At 37.3% G+C, this 23,377-nt stretch overlaps 1 protein-coding gene across 1 annotated transcript in view; it reads left to right on the top strand.

Annotated features, from left to right (window-relative positions):
• The window catches only part of PDE3A (phosphodiesterase 3A), a 364,186-nt gene extending 341,509 nt beyond the window's left edge, over nt 1-22,677 (top strand). The window contains exons 10-16 of the mRNA XM_005680800.3: nt 1,786-1,897; nt 8,539-8,652; nt 8,787-8,986; nt 10,736-10,939; nt 11,629-11,784; nt 13,680-13,932; nt 20,262-22,677. Of these exons, the coding sequence (XP_005680857.3) occupies nt 1,786-1,897; nt 8,539-8,652; nt 8,787-8,986; nt 10,736-10,939; nt 11,629-11,784; nt 13,680-13,932; nt 20,262-20,491 (1,269 nt within the window). The 3' untranslated portion in view covers nt 20,492-22,677. The remainder of the gene's footprint in view (nt 1-1,785; nt 1,898-8,538; nt 8,653-8,786; nt 8,987-10,735; nt 10,940-11,628; nt 11,785-13,679; nt 13,933-20,261) is intronic.

Here is a 23,377-nt window from a genome sequence, read left to right as displayed (position 1 = left end):
ATATGTATATGTATATGTATATATATATATGCGCATCTATATGCATTATATATGGAAATTATCTTAAACAGAAGGAGACAGTAGACATATGCTGAATGAATAAATCCCCTTTTTTAGTTATATATAAATGTGTACGTGTGTGTTAGTCACTCAGTCATGTCCAACTCTTTGTGACCCCATGGACTGTAGCTCACCAGGCTCCTCTGACACTGGAATTTTCCAGGCAAGAATAATGGAGTGTGTTGCTATTCCCTTCTTCAGGGGATCTTCCCTGACCCAGGATTCGAACTGGGGTCTCCTGCATTGCAGACAGATTCTTTACTGTCTGGATCACCAGGGAAGTCCCATAAATATGTATTATGTATGTACACAAATATAAGCCAGAAAGAAAAACACCAATACAGTATACTAACACATATATATGGAATTTAGAAAGATGGCAATGACGACCCTGTATGCAGGACAGCAAAGGAGACACAGATGTGTATAACGGACTTTTGGACTCAGAGGGAGAGGGAGAGGGTGGGATGATTTGGGAGAATGGCATTCTAACATGTATACTATCATGTAAGAATTGAATCGCCAGTCTATGTCTGACGCAGGATACAGCATGCTTGGGGCTGGTGCATGGGGATGACCCAGAGAGATGTTATGGGGAGGGAGGTGGGAGGGGGGTTCATGTTTGGGAATGCATGTAAGAATTAAAGACTTTAAAAAAAAAAACAACAAACAAATATAAACATAATATATGTCATTGATGAAAATTAAATATCTAAATGAAAGAATACTGGTGAATTTGAGTAGATGTAAAGTTCATAACGAAAATAGAAATTTAACTATGAAGTTATCAAACATTTAGAAGAAGTAGTTTGAGAATTTTAAGCAAGAATACAAATAACTTAAAGGATAAATAATTCTTTCTCAGTTTCCTGAATTATAACCAATACTGTGCCTTTGTGACATAAAGTGAGACCACTTTTTTAAAAATTTGTATTGAACTATCATTGATTTACATATTGTATTTTAAAAATAAAAGTGTGGTCACTGTAAATGGTGCTGCTCTCCATCCTGCCATGTGAATAACCATTTCTCTCCCAATTACTCTCTTCTGTGCCTTTATATTTTTTTTCGTTCTCCACAATTTGCATATCAAAGATACCAGTCACATCCAAAGATATTTAGTTGATTTGAGTCTCTAGAGCTATGAAACTAATTAGAAGGAGAATAGATATTCAAAGGAGAGAGATGGCAAATGAGCAAAAATAGTTCAAAAATTTTTATTTATACTGGATTAGAACAAATCTTTTCTTTCTCTATATATTTCAGTCAAGACACCCTTTTCTTTCTTGTAATTCTATTCCCTTATTCTTCATTAAGGCACAGTTCTTTATCTAGAAAGCTTTTTTTAATTTATAAAATTAGTCCAGATGAAAGCTTTCTCTCATTCTTTATTTAGCACATATATTATACAATTAGCAATTTACTCAGTATCATTCTCTTATTATTGATGTCACACACAATACCTTGTTATATTTCTTTAGTGTGTACTGGATTTTTTTCATTGGCTGTAACTTAGGTTTATGTCTCTGCCTTTAAAAATAGATTATATAGAGGGATAGGCCATAGAAGTCTTCAATATCTATTTGATCTGTGGTTTCCAGTAAGGGTTTCAATAGGCAACACATTAATATGGTTGATAGAATGTATAGTTTTCCCCCATTTTTCTCTTTATGTATAATACACATCAAGGGATGTTTTGTAAGACCTTGTCTTTTTCTTTTATAGGTATCATACAGACTTTTTGAAGACATGGGCCTCTTTGAAGCTTTTAAAATTCCAGTTAGGGAATTCATGAATTATTTTCATGCTTTGGAGACTGGCTACAGGGAAATTCCTTGTAAGTAGAAGAATTAATACTTTTAAAATCCATTAAATTTGCTATGGGTAATGGGATATTGAATTAAGAGCTAGCACAGAATTACACATTGTAAGCATCCTATATGGTCACCTGGTATAGTGATTAGGAGATAATAGTTTATGTTAGAATCCTGGTCCCTTTACAAATCAGCTGCAGGACACCCTGGTCTTAACCTTTAAATGCCTCATTTCTTAATCTGTAAAATGGATATAATAATAACTACTTCACAGGATTGTTGCAAAGATAAAATGATGTAATAACTGTTAAAGGATTATAATAGTAACTTGCACATAAATAGCTCCAATTTAAGTGTGTACTAAATAAATACATGTTAATTTATTGCTCATTTTATAACATACTCCTTTTACTGGGTAGAATTCTCAACCTTTGCTGTAGCATCTGCCGAGTTAACTAACAATTAAAGTTTTTCAGTATAAGATGAGCCTGGCTCGGAATAGAGGGACAGGACGATGATGATCTAATGAGTAAAATAGAAAAAGAAAAGACAACTGGAAGTGGTTGTGGGGAAATTATTAGGAACTTTTTAAAAAATCAAGATGAAATGTGAAGACCCAAGGAGAGGGCACAACCAAGAGTCCAAGCTTATGAACTTAGAATATTGCAAGAATAAGTCTGTCCTTTGTAATCATGAGGAACTGGACTACAGAAGAGATAGTAAATTTTCAATATGTAGCATTTCTGTATCATCAGAACATGTAAGTAGCTTTGTCCTACATGCTACAGAATATATGAAACTGGAGAAATGGCTGTAAATCTAATCAGAAGTGTACAGAAATCACATGGAACTTTAGAAAGAAAAAATAGTTAAATACAGTATGTTGACTAGAGTTTGTGTTACTTAAATCATGTTTTAAGTTTCTAAATTTGCTTTTATGTACTTTGAACTTTAGAACCCCAGAACTCATGTCTATTTCTAGTAGCAGAGAGCTGAAGTAAAAGTTGTATGGAGACTAGAACAAGCGTATTCAGAAGGGGTAGGGTAGAGCATTAACCAAGTGATTCATTATTAAGATGCTGGTTTTCAAAATGCCATCACATGCTATGTTAGGATAAAAATGCACAGTTAATATGTGATAGGAAAGAGGAATGAGTTATTGAATTTACAAGTTGTATGGTAGAAAAGGAGAATCAAGGATTAAATCTACAAATGAGATTTGTGGAAGAATATGGGACTCAATGCAGACAAAATAGGATGGTGGAGTAGAGAGGGGAATTTAAGAGCTCTGGGCACCGTGGGAAATTCTGGCAGATGGGGCTATGGAAGTGGAGAGAGAGTTATAAAAAAGGGGTAGTTTGAAAGGATCTTAAGATAAGCCTTGCTTTTTTAAATACTGCTTTCCCAGAGCTACCCTGGTTGAATGCCAAAGATTGACCTAAGTGTTAGTGATTTCTCAAAGCTTAAGGAATTACATAAATAAGCTTTTACAAAAAGGAAGCCACTGCAAACATTACAGAACAGCTAGTCATCAGACTAAATTTACAAATAATATTAATTGATGAATTAAATTTAAATTTATAAATAATACTAATATTACATTTCCATATAATATAATCAGCCATTGCCAAGTTCCACTGAGTTCAAATCTCTTTCAACTTTTCTCTAGATAGTATTCCATTAACTCATAAAGTTGACCAGTATTTATTTAACTGTAAAAAGTTTGCAGATTATAAATTTTATTGTTATCTATTTGTATATTGCAAGTAAACAGATGTTTTCCCTGAAATACCAGGTTCTTCATGTAGAAAAGAATTTGTTATATCTTTGCTTTTTCTGTTAGATGTGAAAGGGAATTTATTTACATCTTCTCACAGAAAAGTTTTAACTTAATTCATGATCACTTTTAAATCTTAATACCATGCGTGTTATAGGGTTATAAATTTAGACCAAGATAGATATTTATTAAAAACTGTATTTATCATTTTTTAAATTAACATATGCAAAAATTTAGCATTTATTCCTAGAGAACTGTGTTTCTAATATCTCTGTATAAACCCATAACTACACAAAAAATGCTTAAAGGTAACCAAAATAGGGCTGCTGCTGCTGATAAGTCACTTCAGTCGTGTCCAACTGTGTGACCGCATAGACGGCAGCTCACCAGGCTCCCCCATCCCTGGGATTCTCCAGGCAAGAACACTGGAGTGGTTTGCCATTTCCTTCTCCAATGCATGAAAGTGAAAAGTCAAAGTGAAGTCAGTCATGTCCGACTCTTAGCGACCCCATGAACTGCAGCCCACCAGGCTCTTCCGTCCATGGGATTTTCCAGGCAAGATTAGCCTTAATATGACAATGAGCTAAAATGTTAGAAACTAAAATTTTATTACAGCTTTAATACACTTTTTAACAATTTCCAAGAGAAGCGGGAAAGTATGAAAGCTTGCACATTTATGCCTAGAACCTTTACTGAAGGACCCGCCTGCCGGAACAGGAGATGTTAAGTGACTGCGGGTTAGATCCCTGGGTCGGGAAGGTCCCCTGGCGGGCTACAGCCCATGGGGTGGTGCAGAGTCAGACGCGACTGAACACAGTCAGCATGGCCTCCGTCTAGTTCAGTTGGATCAGGCGTGTGTGACATGCCCCCTGAGTTTAAAGGTAGTCACTGAGGCAACATGCAACAAGCTAGGAGAGCAGAACTGTTACACTATTAGCTACTTTCCAAAGGTGGGGAAAAAGTGTTTCAAGTCTCATTTCTATTATTTAGTACTTTGCTTCACTTGTTGGTGAATAGGAGCATAGAGAACTTTAAATAGAAAATCTGTAAATTGAGTTCTAAAAACCTATAAATTTTATAGGCATCTGCAGCCTTCCATAGCAGCTCATTGCAACCCTGTGCTTGAGGAAAAGGAGAAAAAGAGAAAACAGGTCTATTAAGACAGAAGAGGGGGTAGGCAGGTTCTGGGAAAGGGGAAGGCGGGTGATGTTATTAGTATGTACACGTGTGTTTATGTGTTGTCCAAGAGGCAGGGGCGGGGGTTGTTTGCCAGGTGGGTGAGAGAATTATTGAGAGATTTGTCCAAATTGCAGAGATGAAGGAAGAGGATGAGAATAATAATGATACAATAAGGATAGCTCTGATTTCATTCCTTAGCTCTGTCAGTTCCCTTTCAAGGCCAGAAAAAGAGCAGTCTTTGAGCATATTTGTCTGTCTTATAGAAACTTCTCAATCCCCTATGTTGACTCAGGTGACTTTGCACCTGAGATGGTCCCCAGAGAATTAATAGCAAGAGCAGCAGTGCCACCAGCACTTGGCATAATATTTTCTCATAGTAGGTATGAGTATGTGTTTAATAAATATCTTAACGACTTCTTACAGGCAGATAAATTTTCCATCCTGCTTAAGTGATAGTGACAGTGTAATCCTTTTAGAGTTATACCTGCATAACTATATCTGTATAAATATATGTAATATGTATTAAAGGAGTTAGGTTTGGTTAGCTATTATTTAGCACTTGTGAACCTATACTCAAAAGCAAAAGGAAGGTTTTTTCCCCCCATATACTCTCATACCTAGTTTTTAAATCAAGATTATATTAACCTCTAAAAAGCAAAACATATATCGAAAAAACTTTTTAACTTTTATTTTATGTTGGAGTAGAATCAATTAACAATGTTGTGTTAATTTCAGGTGTACAGCAAAGTGATTCAGTTATACATATACGTGTATCTACTTAAAATGATTATAAATTAAGTTAGGTTTTAGTTGCTCAGTCATGTCTGACTCTTGAGACCCCATAGACTGGAGCCCACCAGGCTCTTCTGTCCATTGAATTCTCTAGGCCAGAATACTGGAGTGAGTTGTCATTTTCTTTTCCAGGGGATCTTCCTGACCCAGGGATCAAACCTGGGTCTCCTGCATTGCAGGCAGATTCTGTACCATCTGAGCAACCAGGGAAGCCCCAAAATGGTTATACTTACCTCAAAAAATGTGTTTGACAAGCTTTCTTTTTTTTGACATTTTCAGCACTAAATTATTTAGATAGTTCGTTCAGTGAAATTTTGGGCTCCCCAGGTGGCACCAGGGGTAAAGAACCTGCCTGCCAATGCCGGAGACCTAAGAGACATGGGTTCAATCCCTGGTCAGGAAGATCCCCTGGAGGAGGGCCTGGCAACCCACTCCAATATTCTTGCCTGGAGAATTCCATGGGAAAAGGAGCCTGGTGGGCTACAGTCCACAGGGTCACAAAGAATTGGACACAACTGAGTGACTAAGTGTAAGTACACACACACACACACACACACACACACACACACACAGATAAGCTATAAAGCCTTCTGGACTGGGACCTTGGGATGGGGAACAGGCCAGGAAGCAGTATAACTCAAGAACTACAAGTTCACCTGACTTAGTTGTCTTTTTCATCCCAAAGAGACACAGTCAATACCCTGATACCGCCTCCACCCACCTTGTAATGCTGGGTACATGCAGAGGTTTCTCTGACTTGCAGTAGTAATTGTAGTTACCTCACACAGTAATTTTCCCAGCTTGTCACAAGGGAAGAGTAAAGAACTTAACCCAGAAACTCTTTTCCAACATAGCCCCGGAAACCCTGTGACCAGGTTGCATGTTCTTCTGGTGGGTCATCACTGCCTTCTCCCTCCTCCATGGCTTAGCTTAGCTTTTATTTTAGCTCTTCAATTCTATTTTTACAAATCCAGCATTGATTTTTGAAAGGAAACTGGTAATCCGCACTAACTCATCATTGTGTTGTAAAAGCAATCACGTGTTTTCAGTTCAGTTCCGTATAGTCACTCAGTCGTATATGACTCTCTGCGACCCCATGGACTACAGCACGCCCGGACTCCCTGTTTATCACCAACTCCCAGAGCTTGCTCAAACTCACGTCCATGAAGTTGGTAATGCCATCCAACCATTTCATCATGTATTTCAGGTGAATGATATTTACATCAATCACAAGCTTACTATATAGCAGCCACTTTAAAATAGGTCCCCTTCTGTAATTCTCAAAACTGTACTATAAAATAGGCACTATTATTGTCTCCATGTTTTTAAGATAAGGAAATGAGACAATGTTTTAAATGACTCAGTAATACAGGTAATAAATGTCAGAGCGGAGATAAAATCAGGTATGTCCTAGACCCTGGGACATCTAGCATGATCAACTTTGTACACTGGCACAGATATAGATTTAAAATGTAATTGTCTTAAATCATTTGGGATAGTCCACACATGGAGATAGAGACCCCAGTTTGAATAAAAGTGTTCTTTTGAGACTAGGTAATATCATTTGGCAGTGATACAGTGAACAAGGTTTGCTGTTTACCACTCCAGAACTTAGGAGGTCTGCTTCTCAAAGCTCTTCTGAAAACATCCTCTCAAGACCTCCCTCAACCCTTCACTGAGTTTCTGGAGTGTTTACCCAAGATTTACCCATGTGTCTTCACTTAAAGTTGCTAGAAATGTAGGAAAACACACACCATCTTCACACGTGCTCCTGTCTGCCGCCAACAACACAGATGCCCTAATTTCTGTTTTCTTCCCTGATCGGAGAACAGGTGTTGCTCTCAAAGTTTCATTATTATTCTGCTTGTTCTCCTCTGGTTTTGCTTCTCCTCTTCTGTCGAGTGCTATTCAGAGATGTCATCTCTTACCTTGTAGAAGGAAATCATATCATGGTTGGTCATTAGAAATAAAATGTATGAAGTTAGCATACTTAGAATGAAGCATACCAAATCAGTGAAGTATTCTGAAGGCCAGATAAGAGAAAAACGTGGGAAAAATGGACTGAGAAAGAAGGTGAGCCAGGAACACAGTGGGCCTTTGATCATGGTTCCATAGAAGCTTAGACCACACGTATAGAAATAGAACCCTATTCCTATGATAGGGGCATTTTAACTGGGGGATTTGGTTGCCTTGTAGATTTATACACTTCAGATTTAACACCCTTATGTTACTGTACAAGGAGGTTTTAATTTTTTATCTTTCTATATGTCCTAGAACTTTATTACCAAACCAGAATTTCTAGATCAGAGAACATCATCGATTTTGGTTTTGCTTTGCTTTGTGGATTTTATCTATTAATACATATAAAAAATGTTACTCATTCTCTTACAGTGTTTTAAGTTTGATACCGAAGAATGACACTGTTTTCAATTCACAGGTTTTATTTGAGTGCTATTTATCAGAAATGAAACACTGGGTGGTATGGCCCGTTGGCCTGAGCTAGGTTAAGTGTATCGCGGGTCTTTTGTCCTGGTCCTCTGTGTAGTTTTACACAGGAGCATGGGCCTAAGGACAAGAGTAAACATTGCAGTGGATTCACACAGTGAGTTTATATATGTTGGGTTATTTAGAGAAATTTATTTATGTTAGGTGGATGCTGGACACAGATTTTGTTCACTTAAGACATCTGCATGTGTGATGAATGTTGTAAGTTTTTTTTTTTTTTTTTCTTGTTACTATGAATATTATAGAGAAATGGAAGAGGAATCACAGAGTATTTGTCCTAGAATGTTTGGCTGGCTTTCACCCAGGTTATTTAAAATGTGAGGACTAAACCGTTTGTCCAGTAGGTGGCACTCTTAGTCCTCGGAGCTCAGAGCTCACAGACGCATGCCTATTCCTTTGCATTGGTTACAGACCACAACAGAATCCATGCCACGGACGTCTTACATGCTGTTTGGTATCTCACGACACAACCTATTCCAGGCCTCTCAACTGTGATTAATGATCATGGATCAGCAAGCGATTCAGGTACATATTAAAAGTTCTCTGTGCTCCCTTGTAAACTATGGGAACGGAAGAGTGGCTTTTTAAATAAGTGAACCTGACTGATACCAGTTTACTACTTTCTTCAAAGCTATATAATTTTCATTGTCTCTTCTCAGATTCTGACAGTGGATTTACACATGGCCATATGGGATATGTATTCTCAAAAATGTATAATGTGCCTGATGATAAATACGGATGTTTGTCTGGAAATATCCCTGCCTTGGAGTTGATGGCCTTGTACGTGGCTGCAGCCATGCATGACTATGATCACCCAGGAAGGACTAATGCTTTCCTGGTTGCAACGAGCGCCCCTCAGGTAAACCTTTTGATTTTGACCAGGGAAAGTAATTCAATTTTGCGATTTCTCTGAAGAACATTAATTGTATAAATTTGACTTATAGCAGGCACCAAGCAAATACGAACGAAACTATATTTAGACCTGAGATAAAATTCTTAGAGACCATGCTCATTTTGAAAAGATATGATGGTTTGTTCTAAGTTATTAATGATGGGTCTACATTTATCAACTATGGAGATCCCGTCTCAGCTTTCTTCTGAGGAAGAAAAACTGCTGAATTCATGTTAATGAATTTCCTCAACAAAGAATTTCTGACCTGTACAAAAGTTTTCTTTCTGAAAAGATTGGAGAACCAAATCTTTTTCGGTTCTTTAAGAATTAGAGGCTTCTTTGGATGTAAATCCAGTTCCTTTGAGATATATTATAACATGTCATTTTTATGGCATTTTTGTTGATTAGGAAGAATTAAAGATTGATTTATTTTATTTGAGGTAAATTTTTTACCTGAACATAGTTTTCTCAAAACAGTAACTTTAAAGAAGTTCCTCTGGGCACGTGCTTAAATTTCAGTCAAATATCGATCACTGTATTTAGGAATCTCCATCTATATAATTAAACTTTGATTTAATCAAACGGATGGACCCATTTTACTAAAGATCCCATGATCTTATTTTTCTTTCTAGAGGCTCTAGAGACTAATCTGACCCATTACTCTTTTTTGTCATGTTTGCTTTTTGCCTTTTACTCTATTCTCATCTATTTTTATCTGTTTCCACACTCTCTCTTATAGACTAGCCTAGAGCTTTCCTTTAAGTTCAGTTCAGTCTCTCAGTCGTGTCCAGCTCTTTGTGACCCCATGAATCACAGCACCCCAGGCCTCCCTGTCTATCACCAACTCCCGTCCTTTAGTTAATTAAAATTAATTTCCTTTCAGTAATTTTCCTTTCATCTGTATACAGTACAAATATCCTGATTTTTTTTCTGACTACTTACATTTCTTTCACTGTTTTCTCCATACACTATATATTTTCCCTAAATATAACCAAATCCTTTGGCCAGCACATTTTACCATTCAGTTTTCCTACATTTCCATGTATTTTCATTTACCTCAATATTAATTTTCATGTGCTTGGTCTTTCCTTTTTGTCCTTATACCATTTTTTCCCTTCCATCATCAATCTGCCACACTAGACTTTAGACATTTTTTTAGGCAACTTTCTTTTGCTTCACAGCTTCTCTCAGCATTATTCAAACAAGTAGATATTTACTATACACTTTCAATTACTAGACAGAGGGTGATATTTCCTATGACTATGAGGTAAGAATAGTTTGAATTAGGGGCTTCTCAGGGATATCATCCCTCTTTATTAGTTACATGTGTTTAATTAAAAGGAAGTCATTCTAATTTTAGATGTGGGGGATAACTGAGTTACCTCTTAGGGATATTAATATATTTTCATATTTTTATGGTTAAACTCCTATGCCTTGCAAAAAGAAGAGTAATCTGAAATAAGCTAAGTCTACTCCCTTCACTTACAAGAATTTGAAATAAAATTTCAAGGAAATGAACTTTATCTTACCAAAAAAAGAAAAAATAAGAAAAGTAAGCAGTCAATGTACAGTAATAAGTAATTCTTAACAACCAGCTATCATACAGTTGTGCTTCTATGTTCTATGATAAAAGGTAATTCCAAATGCTTTGCATACTCTCATTTATTTTTGTTTCTAATTTAAAAAGCTGAACTCTTGACTCTCGTCTTTGCCTAGGCGGTGCTCTACAATGATCGCTCAGTCTTGGAGAATCATCATGCGGCTGCTGCGTGGAACCTTTTCATGTCCCGGCCAGAATATAACTTCTTAGTTAACCTTGACCATGTGGAATTTAAGCATTTCCGTTTCCTTGTCATTGAAGCAATTCTGGCCACTGACCTGAAGAAACACTTCGACTTTGTTGCCAAATTTAATGCCAAGGTAACTAGATTTGTATCAGTGCTCATTTTCTGGCCGCATTGAAAGATGTCATGGAATGAGGGTGTTAAAGAAAACTCATTGCTGCCACCTCATAGATGTCAAATGTGGAAATGCAATGCAATGCAGCGTTAAACCAGAAGCAGTTATTCAGGCATTGGTCCCAACCTGGAAACTGAATATATTGAGGTCCTGTCAGTATATATTATACCTTGTACTGCAGAAGAATAATAGAATTCTAACTATCATTATGATTTTGTTTTAGTTTCTTTTTGCTCTCATCTCTGTGGAATACTAATACCTGGTAGTAGTAAAGGTCAAAAACCTGAAGCAGAATTTAATACATCAAACATATAATAAATGCCCAAAAAGCAACTCAAGAAAATTTCTTATTATTTGTAGCTACAGCATTTTAATAGTAATTTATAACACATGCTAGTATTAAATAGCATTTATTTTCAATTCCATAATTATCCATCATATGTTATTATTTTTTTAGGTAAGCTATTTCACTGCTAATTTATGCAAGCCAAATAACATTATTTGAAACAGCTGAGATGTTTCTCATTACTTGGTATTCCTATCTGCACATGGTAGACAGATCGGAATACAGAGTAACAAGATGATCAGTTTTCTGTAATTTATTTTCCTGTTCAACTTGTGCATTCACTTAAACTTTGTTCTTCAAACAGGTGAATGATGAAGTCGGAATAGATTGGACGAATGAAAATGATCGTCTACTGGTTTGTCAAATGTGTATAAAGTTGGCTGATATCAATGGGCCAGCTAAGAGTAAAGAGCTCCATCTACAGTGGACAGAGGGTATTGTCAATGAATTTTATGAACAGGTAGCTAATTTAACTATTTTTCTTAATCATATTGAGGCTGCTTATAGATTTCCTAAAGCAGCAATCCCCAACCTATTGGGTACCAGGGACTGGTTTCATGGAAGACCATTTTTCCATGGATGGAGTAGGGGGTTGATTTCAGGATGATTCAAGAACATTACATTTATCATGCACTTTATTTCTATTATTATTTCATCTGCTCCACCTCAGATTATCAAGCGTTTGATCCTGGAGGTTGGGGACCCCTGCTCTAAAGCTTCCAAAGGCTGTAAAAGTGTGATTACTCATTTTATATTCATGATACCGTGAGAAAAGGCACTGGCCAATTTTAATCAGAGGTTTAAAAAATGACAAAAATTGAACTAAACTACAAACATAAAACTCTTAAAGTAAAGTTATTAAGTATTTTGATGGAAAAAGGTGTTAAGATAATGGAATGACCTCAGAACATATTAAGAATCCCATTGAAATACTCATCAATTTTATCATAATAGAAGCTAGGCTTAAATTTAAATGGATGAATGTATATCAAGTTCATTTATTTTTCTAATAGTTTATAACAGCAGTACATTAAAAAGCTAATAAAAATAGCATTTTATTTGACACATTACCAACAGAACATGAAGGGATCTTCCCCACATGACCTTACCCCAACCTTGAAACCTTGTGTTTGGTGCTGTAAACGTCTCTTGTAAGAGGAATCTCGAGGTAGTGGAGATGGGTAAATGTCAGGCATGAGTAGTGACCTAAAAGGCCAGGGAAGAAGTACAAATATGTACCCTAAGGAAAAACAGAAGTAATAACTCTCTTTAGATGCTTAAAAGACTGACATGCAAATTTAGGAATAGGTTTATCATGATGTTGTATAGCTTAAAGAAGATAAATTATATAAGATACCACAGGATTTGCTTTATCAAAAAAAAAAAACTCCCCTTAAAGTAGACATGACTATAGCCAGTCTATAGAAGTTATAAGGAGACAGATTTTAGGTCAATGTCAAAAAGAAATTTATATTCCCAAAGTCATCCAGAAATAAGATGAGGCCCCTTGGTAAGTAATAAATCACCTTTCACCAAACATATTTAAAGAATTTTTTGAGTATTATAGATAGGACTCATTAAAAAAAGTTTATACTTTCTAGAAAAGATTGTGTTTTCTTGGAACTAATTGATACTCAGTCCTGAAATATTGACTATATATAAAATGTAAAGAAAAGCAACTTGTGATAATTCCATTACATATACAGGTATTTTGGTATAATTATTTCATTAATGTTGTTAGGTAATTTTGGGCTTTCAATCTAATTTTTTCTTTAGAAAGATGAATTCATTCATAATAAAAACACTTATACAGTAGTACTATTAAACATAGAAAAATAAGAATATCAGAAGCTATATGATCACAGAAGACATAATTCAACCCAAAGCTGGGATAAAGTACCAACTTTAATTGAGGAATAAGTTATTTTAAACTTTCTAGCAGACAAGACAATAAAAGGCAAACATGATAGATTATCCGGTGGATATTTATGTGCAGCATTGCCTTTTAAGATGTCTTTACATTCTAACTTACACTCTGATATAAGGAACAGTGTTAGTGTAATGGCAGAGATCATCTACTGAGACATACATCATTTCTGGTAGTTCCCCTGGTCGAAAGCCAAACCCTCAAGATTACCAAAGGATAAGTAGCAACAAAGCAGTCCTATAGGAATCTTAGTAATTTGGGTAAAATCTTTTAGCCTTCAAGTACAGAGAGAGTTCACACATCAATGCCCAGATTCTTGCATATTTGCGCATTTTAGATGCCAAGGGAATGGTGACTTAATTTGTATTTTACCCTTTCCTCGTCGTTTGCCTTTCTAGTTAACCGTGTTGCTACGTTCCTGTTTCTAGGGTGATGAAGAGGCCAGCCTTGGGTTACCAATAAGCCCCTTCATGGACCGTTCTGCTCCTCAGTTGGCCAACCTTCAGGAATCCTTCATCTCACACATCGTGGGTCCTCTGTGCAACTCCTACGATTCAGCAGGACTAATGCCAGGGAAATGGGTGGAAGACGGTGATGAGTCAGGAGACACGGATGACCCAGAAGAGGAGCAGGAGGAAGCACCAAATGAAGAGGAAACCTGTGAAAATAATGAATCTCCAAGTAAGTCATAAAATCTTTCTCGAATGGGTTTCTCCTAGGATTGTTTTCTTACATAGGTTCTGATAAAGTTGATGCTTCTCATGAGTTACCTAGTTAAGTCCACACATCGTCTACTGAATTGATTATGGATACTCCGTGCTTTCCAAATATCATCATCATAATAGAAATTACACATTATGGTATCTATTATAATATCATGTTCATACAAAGGTATGTTCTCTGTCATGAATTTAAAAAAAATGAGTAGTCAAAGTCTATTTTTCAGAGTATTTAGCAGTGAAAGGAATCTCAGGTACCATCTAGACCAACAGAGGCTTTTACTGGCTTGGTTGGGGAGAGATGCTCAAGTGGTAAGAGGTACTAATCACCCACTCATCAAATGTTTATTAAGCACCTACTCTGTGCCAGGCATTTTTCCAGGTATTAAAAATAGAACCATGAACAAATCAGACAAAAAAAAGTCAGTCCTTGCCTTTCTTGACTTGTATTTTCAATGGGGTCAGCAGACACTAGGGAAGACTAATTCATATGTTAAATCCATATGTAAATCCATATGTTAGATGCTGATAAATGCTAGAGTTAAAGAGGTTATGAAATATTGCACAAAAAGATTAAAATCATAGACAAGATTGCCATGGAAGTTCTAAATAAGAAAGGTATTAAAAAAAAAAAAAAAAACTTTGAAAGAAGCAAGAGAGTGACCCATGGAAATAGTTTTGGACAAAGCATTTCAAGGAGAGAGGAAAGCCAGCCATGTAAGGTTTTGCTGTGGACATTGGCTGGGTGTTCAGGAAGCACCAGGAGGGCTGGCAGGCTGGAGCAGAGGAAGTGGATGGGGAGCAGCAGGGGGTGACAGTGGGGACCCAGGTGATAGAGGGTTAGAAGGTAGGGTTCTGCAGAATGGAGTTTGGCTTTTTCTCTGAGTAAGACGGGAAGCCATCAGAGGTTTTGAACAGAAAACTTAGTTGATTCAACTTAATGTTTTAACTGGATTGCTTCAACTATTGCATGGAAAATCTTATGGAGTTTGGGGTGAGCAAGGGTGTAAGCAGGACAGTGTGTTAAGAGGCTCTTGAAATATCCAAATGAGAGATGACTGAGGCGTTGGGCCAGGGCAGTGAGAGCAGCAACAGTGAGAATGGTCACATCTGGTCATTGATTTTTGCAATGTATCGTACAGCCATTCCGATCTCTTCATCTCTTGAAATGTTCTCTGCTGTTACTCATGCCACAGGGACAAGGATAATTAGCAAAACCAATAACCTTTCTAGTGACATTGCACAAATACTGTTCCTGTGTTCATGGAAATATAGTATGCAGTTTCTACCTACCTTCATCAAACACGATCTTACTGTTGGTAGTTTTCAAAGCCTTTCCCAAAAATATTACCAGTGAAAGACACCTTGATCATTTGTTCCTGTTTTTTAGCAGTCAGGAAAATGCATGACTTAGTTCATTTTGGCCATCTAGTGGAGAGATAGTCTAATGTGGATATTAACCTATTTCACTCTCATGTAAGTGCCCTGTTGTAAGCTCACATAAGCAGAGAAAAAGAACTCATTATTAACCATAGGCTGGGTAGAGAGGGGCAATTTTGGTTTTAGGTCAGATTTTTGCTTAAGTTCTTACCCATGTATTAATGTTGATAACAGAATGAGAGGAAAACCAGACGTTGTTTTTCTTCAGTATTCTATTCTCACGTTAATTTTATTTTATTCCTCTGATGCTTATAAAAAGATTTCTATTAAAAATTCTGTGCTGACCTTGGCATTCAGAGTTAGGAGCTAAGATTGGATTCATGGATTATTTATTCATTTTCTCATTTAATAAACATGCATGATTTTTTTTTCATTCAGAGAGCCAGGTAATTTGCTGTCTGACTAAGGACTGGGCAGTTTTTCCACTGAATGTTATTGAAATGTGTGGTCAGCTTAGCTACTGGAAAAGCTTTGTTCCCATGGGCCCTACCTGATTGCTGTTTGAACGCAAATACATCGAAACAACACACACATAATCTATGCATCAAGAATTAAAGAACCTAGGTTAGGAAATTCAACAGGCTCAACCTGTCAACATTGGCTTTAGCAGCAAATGCTAAATATCCATTTTGTCTCTGTTCTGTAGAGTTGGATGGCCATACTGACTCCCAGATTCTAATGTGTTACTCTCCTGGTATTCCCTTTTTAAATCATGCTCACTAAAGCAGGAATGAGAATTCTGTGGATTCTGTTTACTAGTGGCTTCTAAACATCAACTGGTCACCTTACATTAAAATTTAAGACATCATCAACAATGATTTGATAACCATAGCTTTTGAAAAATTACCTTTGAAGTTTCCCATTATAGCCAAGAAAATGATAAATATTGAGCAGCATTAGTGTTTAGTAAAATTTGGCCACATGGAATTCTAGAAATGGAATTGGTGACCACCCAGTTCAGCTGCCTCATTTTACAAAACTCTACATTGAGTCTCCGGAGTTTAACAGACATCCCAAGGTGTAGATGGTTTCTGCAGAACCAGAATGGAAACTCAGGTTTCCTCAGTTTTAACTCTATTATTACTGACTCTTAGTAATTTTAATTTCAGGATTCATAATGACTGAGATGGTTAATTTGATTTATCCTAAAATTTAGATTTCAGAAAAAATGTAAATTAAATATGCATTGATAATTTCAGCAATCTGTCTAACTTGTGATCTCTCAGGAAATACAAAATAAAATGTTTCAATATGGTATCCTAGGGAAAGAAGGCTTTTTTTCCCTACATCATAATTAAATCTGAAAGATTCCTACAGTGAACTAAGAGGTTTCTAATGAAGTACTAAGCTGCATTTAGAATCTGAGCAATGAAAGGACCTTTGTTCTCATTTCAAAAGGTTCCAGTGCTGAACAATTTGGCTCCCAATACAGACATATTTTAGACCACCTGCGGACTCTAATCTACGCAAATTTATTTGGTACAAACTCCCTTCTACGTCACCTTATTCAGTTTAATTCCAGAGAGGTTTATTGCTAAGGTTGAGCAGCCTTAATAAGAGAACAGCTGCTCTCGTGGGGGCTGCCCTGAAAGGAAAAAGAGAAAAAATGAGCTTTTGTTAGCTTCTTCCCTATGAATTCACTGCCATGAGTGTGTATAACTTTCAGATGGAATAATCGCCTTGGGCAGTAGAGTATGTCCTATGTCTGATTCAAGTCCATCCTTCAGCCAGTGATTCACCTATAAATGTCTTGACTTAAAAAGATAAGGTTAAAAAGTATGTTAACATGTAAAGATTCTCAACAGTAACTGATTTGAACTTAACTTCAATTAAAACAATGTAGAAATAGACAAGGAGATAACTTTGGTAGAAGAGTAATTTTCAAGGTTTGCTCTTAAATATTAAATAGATGCATATATTTTATTGGCTTCTATAGAAAGAATTCAGATTGTTTTCAATTTTAGTTTATTTATTTCCCTTGTTGAGAATCTTATAATTGAAGAAAGTGACATTATACTCCATGTAATCTGCCTGTACACCTGCCTGTCACTTACCTGGAATGCTTACTCACCCAGTATATTTCGTTTTCATAATTTACACATCCTTTGGGAAAAGTCTTATCTATTCCATCACAGGTTGAGTACCTGATGTTGCCATATTTTGATGTGTCAGAGAGAAATTGTGCTGCATATTCTTAAAAATGACAAGGAAGACTTTGCTCAAGACTCTTGTAATGGGAAAGAGACATTAGACTCCACTGATTGAAACAAAGGCAGGAGAGTTTCTACACACTAGGATGAGCTGGTGGTAAAAGTACTAGAGGACCTTAGAGGGGAGTTGGTCAGTGTGATCAGGCCACTTGTGTTTGTTAATTGATTCTTATTGAAGTTAGGCTCCTTCCTTCCCATGGAGATGTTTGGGAAGGGACCCTGTCTTCCTGAATAACTGCATTTCAAAGAATTGGCTCTCAGGTCCTTGAGAAAAATGTTTCTGGGTTGTCAAACTAGTGAGGCTGGGAGATTTATCTACACTACGTAGGAGCAGAGCAAGAAATTGCAATTACAAGTTTCATAAAGTAGATGCTTTAAGGAAAAAGAGATCAGGGTCCTGGAGTCTGGAAGAAACCTGTCTAAAGTTTAATGAACATGAGGGAAATATTAAGGCTCTCTTGATCACTATGCTACTGCTGCTGCTAAGTCGCATCAGTCGTGTCCGACTCTGTGCGACCCCATAGACAGCAGCCCACCAGGCTCCGCCGTCCCTGGGATTCTCCAGGCAAGAACACTGGAGTGGGTTGCCATTTCCTTCTCCAAAGCATGAAAGTGAAAAGTGAAAGTGAAGTCGCTCAGTCGTGTCCGACTCTTAGCGACTGCATGGACTGCAGCCTCCCGGGCTTCTCCGTCCATGGGATTTCCAGGCAAGAGTACTAGAGTGGGCTGCCATTGCCTTCTCCCTTGATCACTATAGGTCTATCATAAAACATAGCATGTGTATTTCAGTTTTGGTCTTCTAGGCCCTCTCTCCTATAGATGGTAAGCTCTTTTAAGGTAAACTCTGAGACTCATTGGTTTTTGTTTCTATAACATCCAGAAAACTGCCATATCAGTTCCTGTGTGTCATGCTCAGTTGCTAAGTCATGTTCTACTCTTTGCAACCCCTGTGGAGTGTAGCCCACCAGCCTCCTCTGTCCATGGGGTTTCCCAGGCAAGAATACTAGAGTGGGTTGCCATTTCTTTCTCCAGGGGATCTTCCTGACTCAGAGATCAAACTGACATCTCCTGCATTGCAAGTGGATTCTTTACCACTGAGCCACTAGGGAAGCCCTGCTTGCCAGTTAGTAGGTGGTAAATATAAGCTTATTCATATCATGAATAATCTAATTAATATAGAAAATATTTTCTAATTCTTGCTTATGACTACCTGTATCCATTCCTCCTGTCATTCATTCAACTAATTTCCTTATGTGTCTCTATGGTTGAAAAGCAACTTAATTTAATATCCTTTTTCTGAACTGTTTTTGAAATTGATCTTAACATTTTATAAAGTACAAGAAAAAAATTTATAATAAAATTGTTGAAGGAATCATCAGCATTTCCACAAAAATTTTGGTTGATGGCATATCTCACAGCCATCGGCTTTGTTTGTTTGTTGTTACTATTTGTTTCTTTTTCCTTCCAGATTGTACATGGTAAATCATTACTATTTCATTAAGCACCCTCAAACTGCCTTGCAGATCATCCTGGTAACTTGCATTGTTAACTCTTTAATATGGTCTCAAATCAGAATTTCCTGTGAACCACTTTTTCTAACCTTTATTATGTTTATCACTTTATTATGTCAACACTTTACCGTTTACTTGGTACTGTGGAACAGAAACTAGAAAAAACATAATTCACTTAGTAAAACGTCTGTCCATGGAGAAGTTTACAGTCCAATATGAGAATCTTTGCCTAACTTCCAAATGCTCAGCCTGTGTCTAAAATGATCACTCAAACGAAGGCACATTGTAATCTGGTTGCTTAGACAAGAACAGCTGCCTGCTTACCCTCTCTGCTTGGAGATTTGCCAGTCCCTGCATGTTCAACATATTCCTCAAATCTGCCTCTCACCTATTGTCCCCTTTCTCAGTTCATCTTGTCACTCACCTGTTCACATCAGAAAGCTCAGGGTTGTCTATGATTCCTCCCTTTCTTCCTCACAGTTGCCAAGTCCTGTTAACTATTCCTCACAAATGTATCTCATGTTTACCTATGCAACTTCATTTCCATTATCCCCATCCTAGTCCAAGCCACCATCATCATGAAGCATCCTCCCAGCTAGGTCATTTCCCTCTCTTCCTGCCACGCTTCAAAGATTTTGTACAACTCATATAATTGTCCCTATTTGCTTACTCTCTATCTTACCATTGGAATCAAAGCTCGCTGCTTAAGAGTTCGAAATTAATTTTTTTTAGTCCACAGGAAGCATAACAGTACTATCAAACGTGTCTTTAAAAAAAACTTTTATGAGTTGAACTGGTAGACAAAGCAAAGAATGATGTAACAAGAAATTATCCCAATAATCTAGGTGGAAATCTTGAGAGCCTGAATGGAGTGGGAGTAATAATTTCAAGATACAAACAGAACCTTGTATTGGATATTACCAGATGTCAAATACTGTTCACAGTACATCTCAAGGACACAGTAATGCTTCTTGCCATCTTCCTCTTGTTTCCCTACTCTCAAAAATGATTATTATGATATACACATCAAGTGTATACATATCATTTGGTACTTAACTCCTATGAATAAGATGGAAAAACTGCCATGTACTTAACACACAAATAAGTGGTCTAATTTGGTGCTTTCTCAGGAAAGAAAATTTTCAAAAGGAGGAAAGTCTACTGTCAAATTACTCAGCACCTCCTGCAGAACCACAAGATGTGGAAGAAAGTCATTGAGGAGGAACAGCGGTTGGCGGGCATAGAGGACCAGTCCCCCCAGCAGCATCCCTCAGAACAGATCCAGGCCATCAGGGAAGAAGACGAAGAAAAGGGGAAGCAGAAAGGAGAGGAGACCCCAGCCCCAAAGCCGAACCAGTGACAATGGATAGAATGAGCTATGTTTCCAAGCAGAGTTACTTGTCACACAGACTCTTTTCAAGCCAGCACAATACTTAGACACAACACTGTAGAAATACAAGAAGATGGGCAAATGGCTACGGCATTTTGGGATTCTTCGCATTTTGTGTGTTTATTTTTACAGTGAGGTACATGATTTAAAAAACTCTCGCTCAGAGAAGCTTTCACATTGTAACACCAGCTTCCAAGGATTTTTTTTTTTAAAGGAAGAAGTATATATGTGTGTGTGTATATAAGCTCTCACATAGATCCATGTAAAACATATTCACAGACACACATGCAAACACACAGACACACTGAAAGCTGGGATTCCTGGCCCCACAATTTAGTAACATTCATATTAAGATATATAGTGGTCACTGTGATATAATAAATCATAAAGGAAAAAAAAATGAAGGAAAACAAATCACAAAGGAGATGGTGCGGCTTAGCCCAGAAGCAGTACAGCAAATGAAGTTATGACTAAGGAGCGTTTGCTCTTAGTCCTGAGGGATGAGAGTTCCAGAGCATTGTTTGAATTCTGATACATCCTGCCAACGTTGTATGCGTGTGAGTGAGAGAGAGAGATAGAAGTGATGCTCAGGTGTATGTACGTTCGTGTGCACCTAAGGAGAGAATTGGCTTTGGTCGTTCACAGCATGGCTGCAGCAGACGACTCAGCCCAGGTGACCAAACAGGATGAAGTGCTCTCTGGAGTGTCTCCGCCTCTATCTGGCTTCAGCAGAAGCCCCTCTGCAGATGGAGGGAATTAGCAGGATGAGGGCCACAGGTCTGGTTCTACTGCTGTCCCCAGCCTTAAGCCCGGAAGACTGAGGCATTTTCCAGTCTAGTCGCTGAATGAATGTATAGGAGCTGTCTGTGAGTATGTCTGTCATTCACCTAAGATCAATTCACCATGGAAGGGGATGGCATTCTTTACACAGAAACACCTCAGAAGGAGCTGGAGTCAGGTCTTTTCATCAGGTGAGAATTCTAAAAGGTAGCAGAGAAGGTCTGGGAAACAACTCTTCAGTGGGCTCTCCCATGTCTTAATTTGCTGCAAAATGTGTGGTAGAAAAAGAAGGGAAGGCAAACAGAAACCCACTCTGGGACAGATGGTGAGAGATGAAGGGGAAATTTTTCAGCCTAGGGCTTGGTGTTTATTGACACAGTGAAAGCCTGATTCTTGGCGGCTGTTGAAGGTTGACTTTTAGTTGGCCAAAGTTGCTCGGACAACCCTGTTGTATTCCGTGAAGGGTGTGATGGGGTGGCTTGTATCTGCAGCCTGGCCCATTGTCATGTTTCTTTTGGCAGGGAGGACTCAAGAGGGATTTGGGGGGATTGGGCCTATCATTGAAAGGCTTTTTTTTGTTTATTTTTGGTTTATCTACACTTGTTTATGCTGTGAGCCAAACCTCTATTTAAAAAAGTTGATACTCACTTTCAATATTTTATTTCATATTATTATATATTTGTCATTAATAGTTATCTTGATGTAAATATAAAGATTTGTTTGTGTTTCTGTAGATAGTTAACTTTTTTTTAAGGGAAAAGGGAAACATTTTTATAAAGTTCTATTTTAATCACCATTTTTATACATTGTAGCTATCTCCAAGCCCAGTAAGAGTGATGGTTCATTTGCATGAGGTCTGTGAACACCCACTCATCTACCTGTCCTAATTTAAATAATCATCTGATACAGTTATTTTATGCCAATTAAATGAGGATGCTGCAAACATCGTTTTTTCACTAGTAAGTAACTTCGGGTAACTCTTGGATCCGTGTCTCCCAAGCAAAAGACCATCTTAATCCCGAATGTTTATAATCAGTGTCCCTTTCTTCCCAAGACTTTTTGCTTATAACTTTTCCTTCAGTACAGCACTATATTCAAGCCTATTCATCATCTAAACAACCTTAGCTTCAAGTAAATCTAACTTGTAATTTCTACTTATTTCCTCTGAAATCATAGAAAATAGTGTTTACATTGAAATGCCTTTGTTTCTCACAAATGGATACTCTTCCCTTCTAAAGCAATGATTATACAATAATCCACTGCATTCTTAAAGTAAGGCAAAGATAGTACAATCAAAAATAAAGTTTCAAGGCAACTTTCCCAATAAGTAGGAAAATATGAAAATGATCAAATGGATGTAGATTCTACCTAAATGAGATATATATATATATATATATATATATATATTTTTTTTTTTTTTTGTAGTTAATACCAGGTCTTCATTATTTAGGACTTACTGAGCTTTTCCCCCTTGTATTGCCTGTGCGACCGTATGTTTGCAAAACTTACTGTGAGTCAAATACATTTCCCAATCAAATTTAACTATTTTCCTTTCGTTGCAAATAACAGAAGGATTTAGAAAAGCACTTATATTCACATACCTCTTGTGTCTAATTACTTAACAAAGCTAATCTTTCCCCCTGCTCCAAATACATAAATATAAAAGTCAAGGAAGAAAAAAAAAGGTGTTGAGCAAGTTGAATGGCAGCAGAATACTTCTAAATTCCTAACTGTGTATTGATGGTTTCATCAAAGCTCAGTAACCCCAACTAGGAGCCAACCTGGCTGCTAGAGTAGACGTCTAAGCACGTGGCCTGATTTTCGTTTTGTTTAAAGTACGTGAAATAATGATAGCCAAAGCAGTGAGAACCTCTTCATTCCAGATCTGTGCTCATCAGTCCAGGCAGATTAACCATTTGTTCTTCCAAGATAAATTGCCCATGTGTTAAAGCTAAAAGTCAGTTCCAAAAAAGGAATGGAGATTCATCAAATGTGTGACTTTCATACTCCCCCCACCTACATCCCAAAGGATGCCGAGGGACATGAAAAGATACTTTCTGCTAGTGATGGTCTCCC

Source organism: Capra hircus, chromosome 5, assembly GCF_001704415.2.
Source record: "Capra hircus breed San Clemente chromosome 5, ASM170441v1, whole genome shotgun sequence".
Lineage (NCBI taxonomy): Eukaryota > Metazoa > Chordata > Mammalia > Artiodactyla > Bovidae > Capra > Capra hircus.
Note: the sequence above shows the minus strand (reverse complement) of the source record. Positions and strands in the feature narration are given on the sequence as shown.